Source organism: Phyllobates terribilis, unplaced genomic scaffold, assembly GCF_046119375.1.
Source record: "Phyllobates terribilis strain yellow unplaced genomic scaffold, ASM4611937v1 Scaffold_11__3_contigs__length_659146591, whole genome shotgun sequence".
Lineage (NCBI taxonomy): Eukaryota > Metazoa > Chordata > Amphibia > Anura > Dendrobatidae > Phyllobates > Phyllobates terribilis.
In genome coordinates this window covers 180,659,771-180,679,047 of record NW_027362771.1, presented here as the reverse complement: position 1 = coordinate 180,679,047, position 19,277 = coordinate 180,659,771, and the positions used below count along the sequence as shown (strand labels likewise).

At 39.6% G+C, this 19,277-nt stretch overlaps 1 protein-coding gene across 1 annotated transcript in view; it reads left to right on the top strand.

Moving 5' to 3' along the window:
- The window catches only part of RPAP3 (RNA polymerase II associated protein 3), a 50,806-nt gene that overhangs the window by 7,492 nt on the left and 24,037 nt on the right, over positions 1-19,277 (top strand). The window contains exons 4-12 of the mRNA XM_073651854.1: positions 369-494; positions 4,913-5,040; positions 5,131-5,252; positions 5,933-6,003; positions 6,664-6,810; positions 9,153-9,280; positions 13,853-13,974; positions 14,119-14,189; positions 15,860-15,973. Of these exons, the coding sequence (XP_073507955.1) occupies positions 369-494; positions 4,913-5,040; positions 5,131-5,252; positions 5,933-6,003; positions 6,664-6,810; positions 9,153-9,280; positions 13,853-13,974; positions 14,119-14,189; positions 15,860-15,973 (1,029 nt within the window). The remainder of the gene's footprint in view (positions 1-368; positions 495-4,912; positions 5,041-5,130; positions 5,253-5,932; positions 6,004-6,663; positions 6,811-9,152; positions 9,281-13,852; positions 13,975-14,118; positions 14,190-15,859; positions 15,974-19,277) is intronic.

Sequence of the window (19,277 nt, the reverse complement as noted above, 5' to 3'; positions counted from 1 at the left end):
ATGGGGCTCAGCATTTAGTGCACTGCTAAATCTGCATTATATATCACAGCTGCTGCACCCAGTCAACTAACTGATATATCACTGGAATCAGGATCTCTGGCCCTACATTGTGCCACTGTAAAATTAAATAGCAGAGACCTGCTGACAGGGTCTAGAGAAGCTAATAAGTGATAAGCTGATCTCCGGTTCAACTTAATTAAAAAAAAAATGGCTTGTCTTGGTGTAAGGTAATGACTATAACTGTACAGGAGTAATTTTGGTAATTGAATAGCTTGTTATGTGTTGTCTTTGTAGTAGACACATCTGTATTCATTTTATCATACGCATGATAGATTTTCCAGTGTAAGTTGTATATCTTATCATTTTAGGACAAAGCCTTACAGGAACTTGATAAAGAGGACAACACTAATGAATCAATGTCTGCCGAATCTGACTCTGAGGGTGAAGATGGCATTCAAATTGATACAGTAAAAGCTTTAGCAGAAAAAGAAAAGGTATACAAACTCTTAAAAAATTTGAAATTGCTAGAATTTGGGTAATGTCTGGTGGATATTTTTTATTTCTCTAGTTTTAGTTACTAAATAGTTATTCCCATATGGGACATTTTAGCACAGTCCCACAAATGAGTGGAGATAGCCACGCATGCGATTCCACCACTTCGATCCCTGTGGCGTGCGACAAAGCCCTATTCTAGAGATACATGCAGATTCCAGCACTGAGACCCGCAGTTTCTGAACATTTCTGGCAATTCCTGTGACTGTTACGTAAATATTTTAGAACAGACAACCCTTTTAAAGAGGATCTGTCGCCAGGTCTAACAATGTATATCATGACATAAATCACCTAGACATGGTGACGATGATGTACTTGCGTTACAAATCCATCCCAGAATGACTCTCTAATCCTTCCTGAGCGCTTAGCATTTTATGGCTCCAGCTATGCACTGCCAGATTCCAGGTGTATTCTGGCTGCAAACTCCGACACCCACCTAGCTTGACTGACTAGCTCTTCTCACTGCTCCTGTTGATGAAATCCGCCCCGTGCTTAGAAGTTGTTGTGTCCATAGTACTACTGTTAGAAAGAACCCATCTTCCAGCAGCACTTTCATCTGCAACACCTGCAAGTTGATAATATGTGAATGCTATGTGGACAATATGTCTGTGGTTACACATGGTAGATTTTCCCAGATTTCAGGAAGGTTTTGACTGTTTCTCATTGCTGGTGGCAGGAGAGAGGAGATAAAATTGAATCCTGATGAAGCACAGGCCTACTGAACTCCCCTTTAATAGGATTTACATATTTGCTGGGAAATGAGGAGTAAATGTCTTCTAGAGAATACTAGTAAGCAATGTGAGTATTGTTTAATGAACACTAGGGCAGGTGCTGAAGATTGTATGAACAATTGTCTGATTTTTTTTTTAAATCAGAAAATTTAGACAATTTTCATTTGTCTTGTTGTCATTCATATTTCATCTGTGTGCCATTTGTGTGTCCGTTTTTACATCCGAGTCACATCCATATTTATAGATCATCAGTCTAAATATCAAGTAGATTCCTATTTTAATAATGATAAATGCATCTTTAAAAGTCAGTTGCAATATGGACCTTCTGGATGGACGCCAATTTTTTTTTTTGCACACCTATAGACTTGAATAGATGAGTCTCCTCTGATATTTGGAAAAGAATAGCGTATGCTGCATTTTCTTTTTTTTAAAAGGACACCGTCATCTAAACAGCCCTATCCAATAACATTGGTCAGTGTTCTGTCCTATTTTAACTCTGACAACATGTCTGTACAATACACTTGTCTCAATGAGCCCTGAGATGGACATGGTGGTTCTACTGATAGATCCATAAATACAAAAATCTCCACTCTTTTCTAAGGAATACAGGCGCTCTGACTGCTGAAGTGTCCATACTTTGCACTGACTTTTGGGTTAATTTGGCCTTATGAATTTACTTTTTAAGTTGTTTATAACTTTAAAGCAAATTATTCACCAGGTCTATGCAACTTAGATCGAGCAGAATAAAGTAGTAATAGACATGGATTTTAGCGATGTGTCACTTGTGACTATGGTGTAACATTCATGAATTCATAGTTTATTTGGTGCAGCGTCAGCAGAGTGCTGTGAGCTCAGAACTTACTGTGCATAGTTGTTAATTAGCGGTACATCATTTGAAATTACTCCTGAACACGGCAAAGGTGTGGTTGGAATACGCAGACTGATGGCAGCTCCAGGAGACCAGGAATCCGGACTTGATCAAGTGTGCTGCACTACACTATTTTTGTATCTCCCAGTGTAATCCCACTCGATTGACTTCTTCATAGTCCTCTGCTCTTGAGGCTGCTGCATTGAGTTGAATAATCTTACCTCAGCTATGAATGGCAGACATGGGAATACCTTTTATAGGGTATAGCATTCAGTTTCATTTGAAACATTTTAGAGCTTTTGTTGTTAATTGAAAAAAGGTTGTTCATTTTCATAGCAAAAAATAAACCTTATATATTTTGTAGAAAAGCCAGGTAGGTCTGGGTTAAATCCTACAACTGCAGGTATTCATTAGATGCACCTTACTAGCTTTCACTAAGAACCATGGCATGTGTTCACTTGGAAGCTCTGTTTGCTGGGGATGTTGAGTAGAGTGGGGAGTGACAAGCTAAAATTTGAGCTGTAGCTGAGAAAGAGACAAGCCATAGTCTCGCTCTGAATGCAGAGCGCATTGGTCAGCTAGGAAAGCTGAGCAGTCTGTGTGTTGGAGCTGCACAGAAGTGTGTGAAAGCTGCAGCTTGTTCAGTGTGAACTGTGCACAGCGTTGAGCACTTCTGTTTGGTGCTGGAAACTGCTGGAGCTCAGGCTGAAGGTGATACTGAGACTGGTGGGACCGTACCTCTTCTGTGTATAAAGTTTGCTCTGGGAGAAAGGACTGTAATCTGTTTGGGTGATTCCCCACTGACCTATATGTGCCTGCTCAATGAACTGTTAATTTGCTGTTATACCTTTCTGCCCAGAGGAGGCTGTTTTGGTTATGAATCGCTTGTGCGGTTTTCCTGCTTTCATAAAACTCCATGGTTGGACCAAATCGCATTGCCTGTGTGAATGCCACCTATTGCTGAGTGTCAATCCCTACAAAATAAATATATATACAGTACAGACCAAAAGTTTGGACACACATTCTCATTTAAAGATTTTTCTGTATTTTCATGACTTTGAAAATTGTACATTCACACTGAAGGCATCAAAACTATGAATTAACACATGTGGAATTATATACTTAACAAAAAAGTGTGAAACAACTGAAAATATGTCTTATATTCTAGGTTCTTCAAAGTAGCCACCTTTTGCTTTGATGACTGCTTTGCACACTCTTGGCATTCTCTTGATGAGCTTCAAGAGGTAGTCACCGGAAATGGTCTTCCAACAATCTTGAAGGAGTTCCCAGAGATTCTTAGCACTTGTTGGCCCTTTTGCCTTCACTCTGCAGTCCAGCTCACCCCAAACCATCTCGATTGGGTTCAGGTCTGGTGACTGTGGAGGCCAGGTCATCTGGCGTAGCACACCATCACTCTCCTTCTTGGTCAAATAGCCCTTACACAGCCTGGAGGTATGTTTGGGGTCATTGTCCTGTTGAAAAATAAATGATGGTCCAAACTAAACGCAAACTGGATGGAACAGCATGCCGCTGCAAGATGCTGTGGTAGCCACTGCTGGTTCAGTATGCCTTCAATTTTGAATAGATCCCCAACAGTGTCACCAGCAAAGCACCCCCACACCATCACACCTCCTCCTCCATGCTTCACGGTGGGAACCAGGCATGTAGAGTCCATCCGTTCACCTTTTCTGCGTCGCACAAAGACACAGTGGTTGGAACCAAAGATCTCAAATTTGGACTAATCAGACCAAAGCACAGATTTCCACTGGTCCAATGTCCATTCCTTGTGTTCTTTAGCCCAAACAAGTCTCTTCTGCTTGTTGCCTGTCCTTAGCAGTGGTTTCCTAGCAGCTATTTTACCATGAAGGCCTGCTGCACAAAGTCTCCTCTTAACAGTTGTTGAAGAGATGTGTCTGCTGCTAGAACTCTGTGTGGCATTGACCTGGTCTCTAATCTGAGCTGCTGTTAACCTGCGATTTCTGAGGCTGGTCACTCGGATAAACTTATCCTCAGAAGCAGTGGTGACTCTTGGTCTTCCTTTGCTGGGGCGGTCCTCATGTGAGCCAGTTTCTTTGTAGCGCTTGATGGTTTTTGCAACTGCACTTGGGGACACTTTCAAAGTTTGCCCAATTTTTCGGACTGACTGACCTTCATTTCTTAAAGTAATGATGGCCACTCGTTTTTCTTTACTTAGCTGCTTTTTTCTTGCCATAATACAAATTCTAACAGTCTATTCAGTAGGACTATCAGCTGTGTATCCACCTGACTTCTGAACAACACAACTGATGGTCCCAACCCCATTTATAAGGCAAGAAATCCCACTTATTAAACCTGACAGGGCACACCTGTGAAGTGAAAACCATTTCCGGTGACTACCTCTTGAACCTCATCAAGAGAATGCCAAGAGTGTGCAAAGCAGTCATCAAAGCAAAAGGTGGCTACTTTGAAGAACCTAGAATATAAGACATATTTTCAGTTGTTTCACACTTTTTTGTTAAGTATATAATTCCACATGTGTTAATTCATAGTTTTGATGCCTTCAGTGTGAATGTACAATTTTCATAGTCATGAAAATACAGAAATATCTTTAAATGAGAATGTGTGTCCAAACTTTTGGTCTGTACTGTACATTTTTTTTGTGGAATCAGGCCTTGGCTATATAAGGTGTTAACTTTATAACTGTAGAAACTTGGTAATGCAGACAAATTTGAAACAATGATATCTTAAATAATAATTATGTACATTTTCAATTTTTACTCAGGGAAATAATTATTTTAAAGCTGGGAATTATGATGAAGCTATCGAGTGCTATACAAGAAGCATGAATGCTGATCCATACAATGCGGTCCTGCCCACAAATCGAGCATCTGCTTTCTTTAGACTAAGAAAGTAAGTGTTTTGCCTTGGTGGTGTTTTTCCTGAACAAGCTGACTATGACTTCATTTTCTTTCCATATGTTTCTTTTTTTGTTATTTTTAGGTATGCTGTTGCTGAATCAGACTGCAATCTGGCCATTGCTTTAAACCGTAATTACTGGAAGGCTTATGCTCGCAGAGGAGCCTGTCGCCTGGCATTGAAGAACTTCCAAGGAGCAAAGGAAGGTTGTCTAATGTTTTTTTTTACAAATTCCCACAGAAGGTTTCTATGAGTATTTATTGCTACTTTATTTGCTATTTGAGACATTGGAAATTGTTTGCGAAAACAGTTCTGGTCATCAACCAGCTTTCTGAGATACAAGGATTGATGAAAAGTAGTACAATTTTAAGCAACTTAGTGACTTGTATTTACCAGTGAATCGAGCTACAGGTTGGGGACCCCTATTTTAGAGTATGTGCACACGGTGCGTTCTTTATGCGTTTTTACTGCTGCAAATGCGCGCGGATTTGGCCCCTAAAATGCATAGCAAACCTTGTCCAGTATTTTCTATAGGATTTTGGAAGATCTGTACACATGATCAGGAATTTTCCTGACAGGATTTCATGTGTGGAAAAAGAAGCCGCATGTCCATTCTTTGTGTGGATTTGCCTGCGTTTGACCTATAGAATGCATTGGAAAAAACGTATGGCAAAAACGCACAAAAAATACATGAAAATGCAAAAAAAAAAAAAAAAAACGCGCTGAGTTTTTGCTGCCAAGAGGTGCAGAATCTTGCAGAAATGCTGAAGAAATTTTTGCAAGCAATTCCTGATCGTGCTCACATAACCTTAGTGTTGCAATGATAAATCTTATTTATATACAAAGTATTTATTTCATGTGTGTAATTGTTCTGTTTTTGCCAAAGATTATGAAAAGGTTTTAGAATTGGATCCAAACAATTTTGATGCCACAAATGAGCTAAAGAAAATAGCCTTGGTGAGTTTTCTCAATTGAATTCACTTCAGTTGGCTTTTAATGTAATATATTTATTTTTCACTGTTGCATATAGTAATACATATTGGGGTCAGTTCATCGAAGTATTTACAACAGTTTTCTGGTCTAAAACAGTTTTAAAATTTGCAACATTTTCGTGCAATGCAGAGCTGCTCAGAAAATGTGCAACTTTTGGCATTTTCCCGTCAGATTCTGCCAGCGCCACTAAAATGGTTGGAGCTGGGTCAGAGCCGCGGGTGGAAAAGGGTGTGGCTATGTGCCCGTCAAATTAATTAAAACTGACCGCATTTTTTCATGCTAGAAATGCAACTCCAATCGCTGACTGGAGTAGCATTTCTGGTGAGGCACACGAAGAAGCTCCGAATTTATTAAATGCCATGAGCCTCCTAATGAATTTTGAGTATTGTACTCTAGCGAGCCCTCCATTAAGACTGGCGTGCGCAACTCATTGAATTTGAACTACCTGCTACCTGATCATAATGATGGCTGTGAATAATGTATAAAGAGTGTTTACAAGCAGCATTTGAATTGTGCATAGAATCATTAGCAGTATGCCCATCATTAGCTGAGCTTCTGTTCACACGTCAAAGAAGCCAATTTGTATCCACTGGCTTTGGTCAACCATTTGTGTATATGTTTTAGGAGCTTCGGTCATCCTCTAGTACATTACAGGAAGAGGAAAAAATTAGTGAAAAGATTCAGAAGAAAAGTTCAGAAGTCTGTGAGGAAGAAAGGAGTCATATAGAAGCTCAACAATTGAAGCAAAAAGCCATTGTACAGAAAGATCTGGTAAGTTTTAGCACTATTAGACAGTCCTCAGTGATACCATCTTTTGTTAGCCATTAAAAGGTAACAAATAGAAGCTCAGATCTCTTTATCAGGCACAGAATAGCATAAAATCTGAAAAGAAACACATTTATACACAACAGGGCACAATAATGCAGTAAATAAGACAGGTGACGGACACCTTGTGGCGGTAAATTTGAGAATCCTCAAATTTTATTATTTTTCTATCTACTGGCTAACACGGTACATAGATATATATTTTCCTGTATCACTATTGTTATTAACACAGAAAACTCCTCAATATGTAATTTTATCAACTAATCAACCTCCAAGTGTGGGAATAAAAATCTGCTTCCTGATTCTTTGCAGTTACATAATGTATCCTAGGATTCCTTTTAGAGTCACAGATGCCGCATCAATATTGGTACTAAATTGGGCAGACATTGCTGAAGTTTCCACTGCAATACTGCCGCCAAAATCGAAAGGCTGCAAAGGTTGAATCCTCAGCCTCAGTACATTTGAAATACAGGATGTGGATTAAATTGAAAAAAAAAAAAAAAAAAAATCTGTTCCACAAAGCAGTCAGCAAATTTCCGTTTTGAAATCAACTTCGTATCTGACACATGTGACGTACCCTTAGGATTTAGTGATTATTTTCTGCCCCACTATTTGGGTCTTTGTGTTATGGGTGTAATTGTAACCACTAGTGAATGTCTATTAGGGTACAATATCGATGTCCTCATTATAGTAGATCTGTAAGGTTTTGTCCACATGTGACAGAATTTTTCTTGAATTTTCTGCAGTTTTCATCCCTTGCATTTCAAAGAATGAAATCCATAGAAAAAATTGACATGTCACAGATTTAAAAATCCGTAGCTGCTGGATGTATTTTGCTGCAACTGTTATCATCTTTGGGTTTTCTGTCCACAAATTCAGACAAAAAAATCAGCACCAAATCTGCAACGTGTGAACAAGCCCTTCCAGTGACAGGTTATCTCTGCAAACTATACGCAGTGACCATTTTATTAGGTACTCTTGTGTATATATTAGCTTATTCATGAACATATCTATTCATCAATTATAGTGATTGAATTATGCCAAAATGGTTGTGAAAAATTTAGAAGAGAAGACATGTCTTTTGAGTAACTTTGACCTAGAAGTAATTGTTTAAGTAACACACACAGACTATAACCTCTTTAAAGGGAATCTGTCAGTGGGATCAACTCTCCTAAGCCGTCTATATGGGCATGTAGGTCATAGGAAGCTGAATAACATGATACCTTGATATCTGCGATCTGATGTCTTATTCCTGAGAATTCCACGTTTTCGTTTTTCTTGTATGTAAATGAGCTGTTCAGGGCTATGGGCCAGACACTGATCTAATCCTTTTTTTTTTTTTTTTTTTTTTTTTTATTATTAAATAAAAGGGGACATAACCAGTGTGATGTGTAATGGCTTCTCTCTGCTCTACTGATCTCACTGCAGAGCTGTGTGTGATTATACCTGACACATCTGCAGGGTCCTCTCAGCTTCTATCTCACAGGCAGACAGGGATGTAATATTGTTGTAATACAGCAGAGCTGTGAGAGCTGCAGTTGCTAACTTTTTTGTTATGAGACAAAGTGCAGTTCTACTGTATTGTGTTGTCTCACACTGGTAACGCTTCATTTTAATTAAAATAATCTCTGGAGGCAGATTCCCATGCAGATCAATGTCTGGCCCATAGTCCTGTACAGCTCATTTACATATAAGAAAAACATGGATTTCTCCGAATAGCAGATATCAAGGCATCATCTTATTCGGCTTCCTATGACCTGTGTGCCCATATAGACAGTTTAGGTGGGTTGATTCTAATAACAGATTCCCTTTAAAACGTCATAATCATCATTAGGGTTTCCATTGAATGGCTGAACACTACACTTCTAAGTGGATGGCCAGAGCAACAGAAGACTGCCCCAAATTGTCAAGACTGCTGCCAGTGGTTCAGTCTGGTGATGGTATAGTGGGGCTGGGAATGGTATTACATATGAGCACATTCTGGCATTTGCTGAGAGATTTGCATCAGAACTGTACCCCTGTGAACTCTGCAGCAGGTATGTAATGCTCTCATGTTAATCGGTGGCCATTTCTCCGATCAGTGTTTCTAGTATCTTGCCCATACAACAAGGAATTCCCCCTGTTCTGAAGGTAATTGGAGCCAGTACTGTAAAATGTAGCCATGAGTGTACAGTTATTTTGCAATGCTCTTATTGCTAAATTTAGTTGTCTTCATTTTTTTTCTTCCATAGAGACATTTCCACCCTATCAAAATGTCTAACAAAATTATGTTTGTTTTATTACTACAGGGAAACGCTTACTTTAAAGAAGGAAAGTATGAACTTGCCATTGAGTGCTACACACAAGGAATCGCAGCCGATAGTTCAAATGCACTGTTGCCAGCAAATCGAGCTATGGCCTACCTAAAAATACAGAAGTAAGGGTTATTTTCTATCTAGATGTGATACACCCTTTGACTTTATTGGATGGCATATGCCAGACTGTAAGCTTAGCTGTGTTTAGAGAAGGGCCAATGTTCCAGTCACTTGAGTCTGATGTTGGCCATACACATAAAATAGCCAGCAGCCATATGAACTCGTAATGCCCCTCCAGTGATGTCTGCAGCGTTTCACCTTTTACCACTATGGAAGAGATTTAGCATTCTTTATCTAAACTACCTATTACATAGATTTACTAAGACCGCAATGGGCACTACTTTAGTGAATAAAAGCAAAATAAAATGATGTTCAAGGCTTGGACAAATCACTTTTAAAGGGGTTGAATTATGAGAGACAAACTTTTTTCTTAAAATGTGACCCCCAGAAGAATGATTGTGTACAGAGCAGCACTCCTTTCTCAATAATAGAGGTTAATAATTATGATTGTGTGCGACCTAATAAGATCTTCATGAGACAAACCCTTTAAAGAGAACCTGTCATCGGGATCACCAATGGGTATGGGCAGAATGGTGCTGTCATACTGATTTAATACATACCTTTAGAGTAAAAATCTGCAGCCCGGTTTTTGTTAAATCATGATAAATTTTGTTTTCCTTGGTGCTCCGTGCTTGGGGCGGGATTTGTTGGCAGGACTGGGGGTAGGGTCAATGATGAGCTGAGATCTCATTCTGCGCATGTGCCACCCCCGGCACCATTTTCCTGAAGAGCGGCAGAGGAAGATCTGTACATGTGCTGGTGCCATTTTCATGAAGACCGCCACCAGCGCGAGTGCTGTCCACAGCTAAGACAGCGCAAGCCCAACATTTATGTGAATGCATTATGATGAATGCAACAGAGGCAGCGGAGGGGCTGTGGCTGAGCCCTCTGAACCGAAGACCCTACCCACAGTCCTTCACCAAGGAAATCAAAATGCTGCAGATTTTTACATTAAAGTATGTATTAAATCAGTATATCAGCGCCATTCTGCCCATACCTTTAGTTTAACATGGATGATCATGCTGACAGGTTCCCTTTGAGGTTCTGTCCACGCTGACTTCAATGTGGATTTTAAAGGGGTTGTTCACTACTAGGACAAGCCCTTCTTAAATACTATACCCCCCCCCCCCTGTATCGGTGCCATTCCAGCAATGACTGCTCCAGGTTTCCTGAAGCTCATGTAACATTGTTATACCACGCGAGCCCTGCAGCCAATCAGCGGATGCTAATGAGTTACTGTGCTCTCACTTCCTTCAGACAAATTTTGAATGTGCAGGGGAGGTGTGAGCGCTGCAAGGCTCACGTGGCATTACAATGTCCAGTGAGTCTTGGGAGACCCGGTACCAACGTCACTGGTATGGCGCCGATATGGGAGGTAAACTAACCCCTTTCTGACAGCGTCAGTAATAGTGCGTATCTGCGCCCTGGGCCTATTGGGCCAGCTACGTACTATTACGCCGCCGGGTGTTACCTGATTATCACAGCTAATACCCGGTGCTATCTGCCGGAAGCGGTCCTGCACTGCTCCCAGCGCATTAACCTCCGAAATGCTGCGATCGAAGTCGATTGCAGCATTGTGGGGGCAAGGGGGGATGTAAGCGCCGATACTTACCTCCTCTCCGGCGTCCAGCGATGTCTGCGGCGGCTCCCGGATGTTGTCATAACGACCCGATGTCTTCATGACAACATCCGGGTCACCAGGAGGCAGGAAGTTACCTTGGTCATGTGCAGTGCATGACCAAAGTAACTTGTCCCTGTGTGCAGCGCTGACAGGCTGCATGGCATAGGGAGCTGCTGCTCTCTCTGATATGCAGCTGATCAGGCTGCAAAAAGTGAAAGTCCCATAGTGGGACAATGTGTAAAAGTAAAAAAAAAAAAGTGGAGAGAGAAAAAAAAAACATTGTAAATATATATAAAAAAAAATGAAGAAAATATATTGTACCCATAATATTTTATTTTTTATGGAAAAAAACAAAACAATAAAAGTACACATATTTGGTATTGCCACGTCCGGAACGACCTGACCTATAAAACTGTCCCACTAGTTAACCCCTTTAGTGAACACGGTAAAACAAATAAAAAGCGAAGCAAAAGCAATGGTTTATCATCATACCGCCAAACAAAAAATGGAATAACACGCGATCAAAAAGACCAATGTAAATACAAACCTCTGAAAACGTCATCTTGCCCCGCAAATAAAAGCCGCCATACAGCGCTATCATCCGAAAAATAAAAGTTATACAAAAAAATATTTTTTTCTAGAAAATTGTTTTTATTGTGTAAAAGCGCCAAAACATAACAAAACTATATAAATGCGGTACCGCTGTAAACTTACTGCCCCGAAGAATAAAGCTGCCATATCAATTTTACCACACCCGGAGCAGCATAAAAAAAAAAAAAACAGAAAAACAATTCCTGAATTGTTGGTTTTTGTTTATTCTGCCACCGAAAAATCGGAATAGAAAGCGATCAAAAAAAATGTCACAAGCTCGAAAATGGTACCAATAAAAACGTCAACTTGTCCTGCAAAAAAACAAGCCCTTACATGACAAAATATGGAAAAGTTATAGCTCTCAAAATATGGCGATGCAAAAACTAGTCTTTGCAAAAAAGCGTCTTTTAGTGTGTGTCAGCTGTCGATCATAAAAACCCGATATCATTCTGGTATCTCTGTAGTCGCGCCGACTTGAAGAATAAAATCGTCTAATCACTTATACCGCACGAGGAACGGCGTAAAAAAAACAAACTCTAGGGTTGGGGTTGTATTAGGGTTAGGGTTGGGGTTGTATTAGGGTTAGGGTTGGGGTTGTATTAGGGTTAGGGTTGGGGTTGTATTAGGGTTAGGGTTGGGGTTGTATTAGGGTTAGGGTTAGTGTTAGGGTTGTATTTGGGTTGGGGGTTAGGGTTGGGATTTTTACAAAAATAAAGAAAAAAAAATGATGACGATATTGCGATGAGTGTTGAGCGCAAGTGCTTGCTAATTGAGCTTGCATCGGGTACTCGGGTATGCACTGAGTATCGCGGGTGCTCAAGTCTCCGCCCCATATGCTTCGCGGCCAAAAAAAACGTTCCTGGGATCGCCTGCCATGCACGAGCAATCCCCGCATGTTTTTTTTTGGGTGTCTAACAACCGTGAAACATGCGGGCGGGGATTCGAACATGTCACTCGGGCACTTGTGATACATGGTGCATACCTGAGTACCCAATGCAAACTCAAGACATCGTAGACATGTGGGAAATGTTATTTAACTATTTTGTGTGACATATCTCTCTGATTTAAGGGCATAAAAATTAAAATTTTGAAAATTGCAAAATGTTCAAAATTTTCTGAATTTTTTTTTTCCCCACAAATAAACGCAAGTGATATCGAAGAAATTTTACTACAATAATGAAGTACAATATGTCCCGAAAAAACGTTCTCAGAATCAGCGGAATCCATTGTAGCGTTCCAGAGTTATTATCTCATAAAGTGGCAGTGGTCAGATTTGTAAAAATTGGCCCGGTCATTAACGAGCAAACTACCCTCAGGGTTAAAGGGGTATTCCCATCTCCAAAATCCTATCACAATATGTAGTATGTGTAATACTAATTTAATAAAATTAGAAAATACCTCCAATTAGATATGTAGAATAGCTCTTCTGATTTAGTTATGTCACTTACCCCATGTGCAGGGCATTGCCGTAACTTGGGTATCCATGGTTACAATCACTCATATACAGCTGTTAGTGGTCATAATCATGGATACCTAAGCTACTACAATGCCCTGCACATGGGGTAAGCAACATAGCTAAATCAGGAGAACTATACTACATTTCTATTTGGAGGTATTTGCTAATATTATTGTTATTACTACACCCACTACATATTGGGATAGAATCTTGGATATGGGAATACCCCTTTTGAATATAAAGTGTTTTTATTTTGCAAGGGAGATTATACTATTTAAGAAGGGATTGTCCCAAGTAGTGTGCAAACCCTTTTAATTTGCTCTCATGTCATTTTTTGGTTTCCCTTTTGTAACTGGCTATATGAATGCAGGGGCTATAAAGCATTTGGAGAAGGCATCTAACTTGTCATTTTTGACTGACCTTGATATATATATTTTTTTTTTTTACTTATTGGACACTATAGGGCTTATAACTGTGTATACGATTAGATGAAATTGACTCTGCGGCTGCTGTCGAGAAGAATCCTCAATACACTTCTGATGCTCATGTATTTGAAGTTTTGTGGATGTTTGATGTCTTTCACTTTGTTGTGTTTTCTAAAGTCAAGGTCACTTTCTTCTAGCCAGATAGTCCTTATGTAATTCCTTTAGAGACCTTTGTGTGAAGAGAGTGACATTTCAGAATGTGAATGTACAAGAGAGAGGTCAGAAGAAGGTTAATGCTCGGGGAATCGATAGTCTTCTCATTTTGTGCTAAATATAGGTAGTTTCTTCTCTGTTCCCGGTTTATAGGGAATGTCATTATTTCATTTATGAGCCTTAAACTTGTCAGAAGACCTGACTAAATGTATGGATGACATACTGATACTCAATCTACAGAAAGCATTCATCTGTTTATTTCATTCAGATACAAGGAAGCAGAGGAGGACTGCACACAAGCAATAGCTTTAGATACTTCATATGGAAAAGCCTTTGCCAGAAGAGGGACTGCGAGAGTAATGCTTGGGAACCTGAAAGAAGCAAGAGAAGGTGAAGTTGGATGGAGTGTTTTAAGGCCATTACGCTATATGGTTATTCAGTAATATTATAAAATCCCCATACATCCTTATTGTGGTAGCAGTTGTAAGCACCGCTGCTCTGACCTGGAGGTAACTTATATTTTTTCTCTTGCAGATTTTGAGATGGTTCTAAAACTTGAACCTGGAAATAAACAGGCCATAACAGAACTGGCCAAAATTTCTCAGGTGTGTACAGGGATGCACTAGTACGTCATTGGTGATATCTCTTTAAGTGATATAATGAGGCATATTTATAAAGCTAAGTGCACCAGACTTTGGTGTAATTAGCTTCAAAAAACTTTCTTTTGTGACTTACACCATTTTTGGGGGCATGGTCAAAAAGAAGTGTGGTTTGTCAGAGAAGGAGAATGGTTTAAAAAGTGACACTGTGCGCCTATAAAGTAAGCTTACTAACAGGTGGTGCAAATTTAGATTAGACAGTCTAAAAATCTGGATGAATCTGGAGCTTTTTGCGACCGTGTAAAGCCGGGCTGTAGAGTAGAGTCGGTGTCCATTTTGGTGGAGTCGGTATAAAATGGGCCAACTCTTAAAATATATAATAAATTGGGTACAGTAGTACAATGCTGGATGTGCTGTAAATGTTTTCATAAGTTATGAAATGTCTGTTCTGTTCCTGAGCTAAGGGTCTGGGCTTTTAGTTGAGATGAATCTGTGCTGCACTTTATGTACACGCTCAGTAGTGAGGCCGTGCTGTGGAGTCATGAAGCAGGGAAATTGAGGAGTCGGAGGTTTGGCTTACAGACTCCACAGCCCTGGTGTAAAGTAAGAAATAGTATTGATAAATGATGTATATGGGAAAAAAACTAAGCAGTGCTAGTGTGGACTGACTTACATTTTAACTAATCATAATTAATATTCTATTAAGAGAATCTATAATTAGATTCATGCTGACTGAATTACGGGCAACATGAATCAGAGCCGATCTGTGTGATTACAGCTAGATATGTTTTTCTCTGAAATGTAATGTTGTTTCAGAGAAAACCTAGTTTGAAGAGCCGGCAGGGAACTATAGGAAGAGACCTGACTAGTCCAGTACTGTCCCCTAACAGCTTCTCCCTGCTCTGCTCCAGTTGGTTGACCGGTCTCTCACGTGTGGCAGACACCTGCCGGACAAAGGGAGCATGGCGAGTAGAAGCTCGTTGGGAACCACACCAGACTTGTCAAGTTTGCTTTTCAAACTGTTTTCTTTGAAATGATAGGTTTTACTCTGAAACACATCTAGCTATAATCACACAGCTCAGCTCTGATTCATGTTGCCTGTGGTTCGGGCAACATTAATCTAATGAAAGGTTCCCTTTAAAACATGGAACAAGACAAGGAAAGAAGATGCTAAACAGGTAGCAAATGTTAATAAGGTTTTAAGTAAAATGGATAACAAGCGGTATTTCCTTAAAGGTGTTGTCCATCTCTGGTCATTCTATGTGACTTCAGACTTGTGAATCCGTACATCGCGTTCCGGCGCCGGAAGCTGGCGGTCATGTGACCGCAAGTATGTAATTTGCGTACTTCCGGACACATTCTGACTAGACTGTCTGGTCTCGCTCAATACACTTGTATTGAGCGGAGCTGCACCCTGCACCCATCTAGTCGGCATGTGACCACGTGTATGCAAATCACATACTTGCGGTCACGCGCCCAGCATCGGCACCAGAGAATCTTCACAGTGAGCGCATTGTGACGATTCGCAAGTCTGAAGTCACAGAGTAACTGCAGACTTGTTGCCTAAGGCTGGACAACACCTTTAATTGTTGCCAAGTCATAACAGTTCTCATTCTCTCATTTTAATATCCTCTATGAGTGAGGCTACATATTTACCCCTCTTTTTATTTGTCTAGGAACTTAATAAAGAATCAAAAAATGAAAATCTTCAGTCTGCTGATGAGAGTAAGGAACTTGACAAAAGACGCATTGTAAAAGCAATGGATAAACCGCCCTATCTAAGGTCAAATGTAAGTGCATGCGTAGTAAAATATGCTGTTGTAATTGCTTGCTATTAATCTGTATTTTTTTGTTTGTCAGAAAATAGTATCATTTATACAATCTACAATTATTCAATCATCTTGAAAAAATCAGCTCCTCCTTATGTGCAGCCTATTCTCTTTTGGTTATGTTGAATGAGAGAAACGTAAAACTTCCTCCATGAGAGGAATAGTTCCCCCATGATTTAGCAGCTTTAGCACTTGTACGGGACAGACAAGGAGTTTGCTTTGTGATAAAACATGGTGAAAACAAGTTACAGAATAATTCTCAATATCATGTACAAAATCTACTTCAGAGCTATGTATTTTCATGAAATAAGCTGCAAAAGAAGTCAATCGCACAAAATGAAGCTTAGATGACTTATCTTGTCAAAGATCTGACCAGGCAGGTGAAATTTAAAGGTATTTCCTTTGGAAATATAATGTTCTTTCCAGCCATGGGTGTAATACGGGACAGAATTTCAGTTTTCTTTCTGTACTATGAGTTTACCTTTCTCATAAAACAATCCAATGTCATTGCAATTGCTCGTTTATCAGATTGTTTTACTCTTATTTTTTAGTATAGCTGATTGAAACTTAAATTATATAATAATGTCTTAAAGGGTATGTCCATAAATCTGCTATTTGGAAGCCACACCACCAACCATACTCTTGCTGAGGAGCTGCAAAAAGAAAGGAGGTTGATATTCTTGGTAAAACACTTACAAATATATCAAATACAATATGTACAATAAAATATGGATTGCCGGGTAATCAACAGTAAAAAGGTGGAATTGAAACATAAATAGGTGAGCAGAAAATATGCTTTTTGGGCTGTCTGAGATGAAATATATGGTATTTTATTTTTACAAAAAGAGAGAACTTTTTTTTTCCATCTACAGTGTATTCAGATGGAATTTTGTAGATTAAATGGTTACTCGACTCAATTGTCTAGATCCGTGAATCCTAAAAAATCCCAAATATGAACTTTTTTTTTTTTATATAACTTGTATAATTCTGTAGAACATTTCCTTTAATGTCATTAAGAAAAGTAAAAGCCAACTGTGTTAACCGCTTAATGACCGGAGCATTTTACTTTTTTTTTTTTTGTTGTTTTTTGCTCACCTTCTTCCCAGAGCCAGAACTTTTTTATTTTTTGTTCAATATGGCAGTGTGAGGGCTTATTTTTTGCTGGACGCGTTGTACTTTTGAACGACATTACTGATTTTACCTTATCGTGTACTCTAAAACGGGAAAAATTCCAAGTGCGATGAAATTGCAAAAAAAAATGCAATTCCATAGTTGTTTTTTTTTTTTTTTTTACCACGTTCACTGAATGCTAAAACTGACCTGCCATTATTATTCTCCAGGTCATTACGAGTTCATAGACACTTAATATGTATAGGTTCTTTTTTATTTAAGTGGTGGAAAAAAAAATTCCAAAGTTTGCTAAATAAAAAAATGGCGCCATTTTCCGAGACCCAGTCTCCAGTTTTCGGGATCTGGGGCCGGGTGAGGGCTTATTTTTTCCGCGCCAAGCTGACGTTTTTATTGATACCATTTTGGGGTAGATCCGATGTTTTGATCGTCCATTATTGCATTTTATTGCAATGTTGCGGCGACCAAAAAATACGTAATTCAGGCGTTTGGAATTTTTTTTCTTGTTACCCGTTTTACCGATCAGATTAATTATTTTTTTATATCGATAGATCGGGCGATTCTGAACGCGGCGATACCAAATATGTCTATGTGGGATTTATTTTTTATTATTTTATTTTGAATGGGGCAATTTAAACTTAATGGGTGATTTTAAACATTTTATATTTTTAAAATTTTTTTTTTTTTTACACCTTTTGCTTGCTTCAATAGTCTCCATAGGAGACTAGAAGCAGCAATTACCTGATTGCCTCTGCTACATACAGGCGATCTGCTCATCGCTTCTATGTAGTAGAAATACTCACTTGCTATGAGCGCCGACCACTGGGTGCATAGCAATCGAGACATGACAACCACAGGGGTCTGTTGCAGACCCCGGGCTGTCATGCCAACCCATCGGTAACCCGCGATCACGTGATGGGGTCAATAATGGGCGGGGCCTAGGACACGCTTCCCGGAAGCGCGAGTTCCATGCCGCTGTCAGAGATTGACAGCGGCATTTAACTGGTTAACAGCCGTGGGTGGATCGCGATTCCTCCCGCGGCTGTTGCGGGACCATGTCAGCTGTATAAATCAATTGACATGTTGCGGTCCTGAAAGACGCGCTGCATGTCCGTTTCTGCGGGAGATCCGCAGGAGCACAGAGACGTATAGTGGCCAGCCATGGGATTTCTAGAAATGCCATCCACTATGCTGTAACATCTGGCCACTGCGGTCCCACTCCTGAGAAAAAAATACTGACCAAATACTGATAGTGGGGCCGTGGCCTTAGCTCCCGACTTCAGTGCACCTGTGCTTCTCCAATGCTGAAGAGGCAATGCTCGGGCATTGAAAAGGGCAGCACGGTGGCTCAGTGATTAGTACTGGGTTCAAATCCCACCAAGGACAACATCTGCAAGGAGTTTGTATGTTCTCCCCGTGTTTGTGTGGGTTTCCTCCCACGCTCCAAAGTCATACTGATAGAGAATGTAGATTGTGACCAGTGGGACAGTGCCAATATTGTCTGTAAATTGTCTGAATTGTAAAGCGCTGCGGAATATGTTGGCGCTATATAAATAAAAAGATTATTATTTGCTCCCTCTGCTTGCTGTATTGGATAATGCACCGTTCAGACCAGCCACACAGTCATGCTACTACTGTGTTTCCCCGAAAACAAGACAGGCTCTTATATTATTTTTTGCTCCGAAAGATGCACTTATTTTCAGTGTATGGCTTATATTTTTCCATGAACAACAATCCACATTTATTCTTGAACAAAAAAAGTCAACATTTATCGCAGTAAGTGATGGATGTCTATTCACCAAGAAAAGCAGAATCCGTTAAAAACTGTCCAGGCAGTTACTGTGCCGGTATACATGTAAAAAAGTGAAACAGATCTACGGTATTCACAAATGAAGTATAGCCATGAATAAATTATAAAGTACTTATCTTGTTTTTTACATTTTTTTATGTTATTTGATACAAGTAATAAAGATATACTTTTATAATTTATTTATGGCTGTACATCATTTGTGAATAGGTCTTTTTCAATTCAGAATACAGCAGGGACTTCCATCAAGGAAGGCAGACACCCCCAAAAGAAAATGTATTAACATTTACATAAAATATAGTTTATTGAAAAATTCTAATTAAAATATAA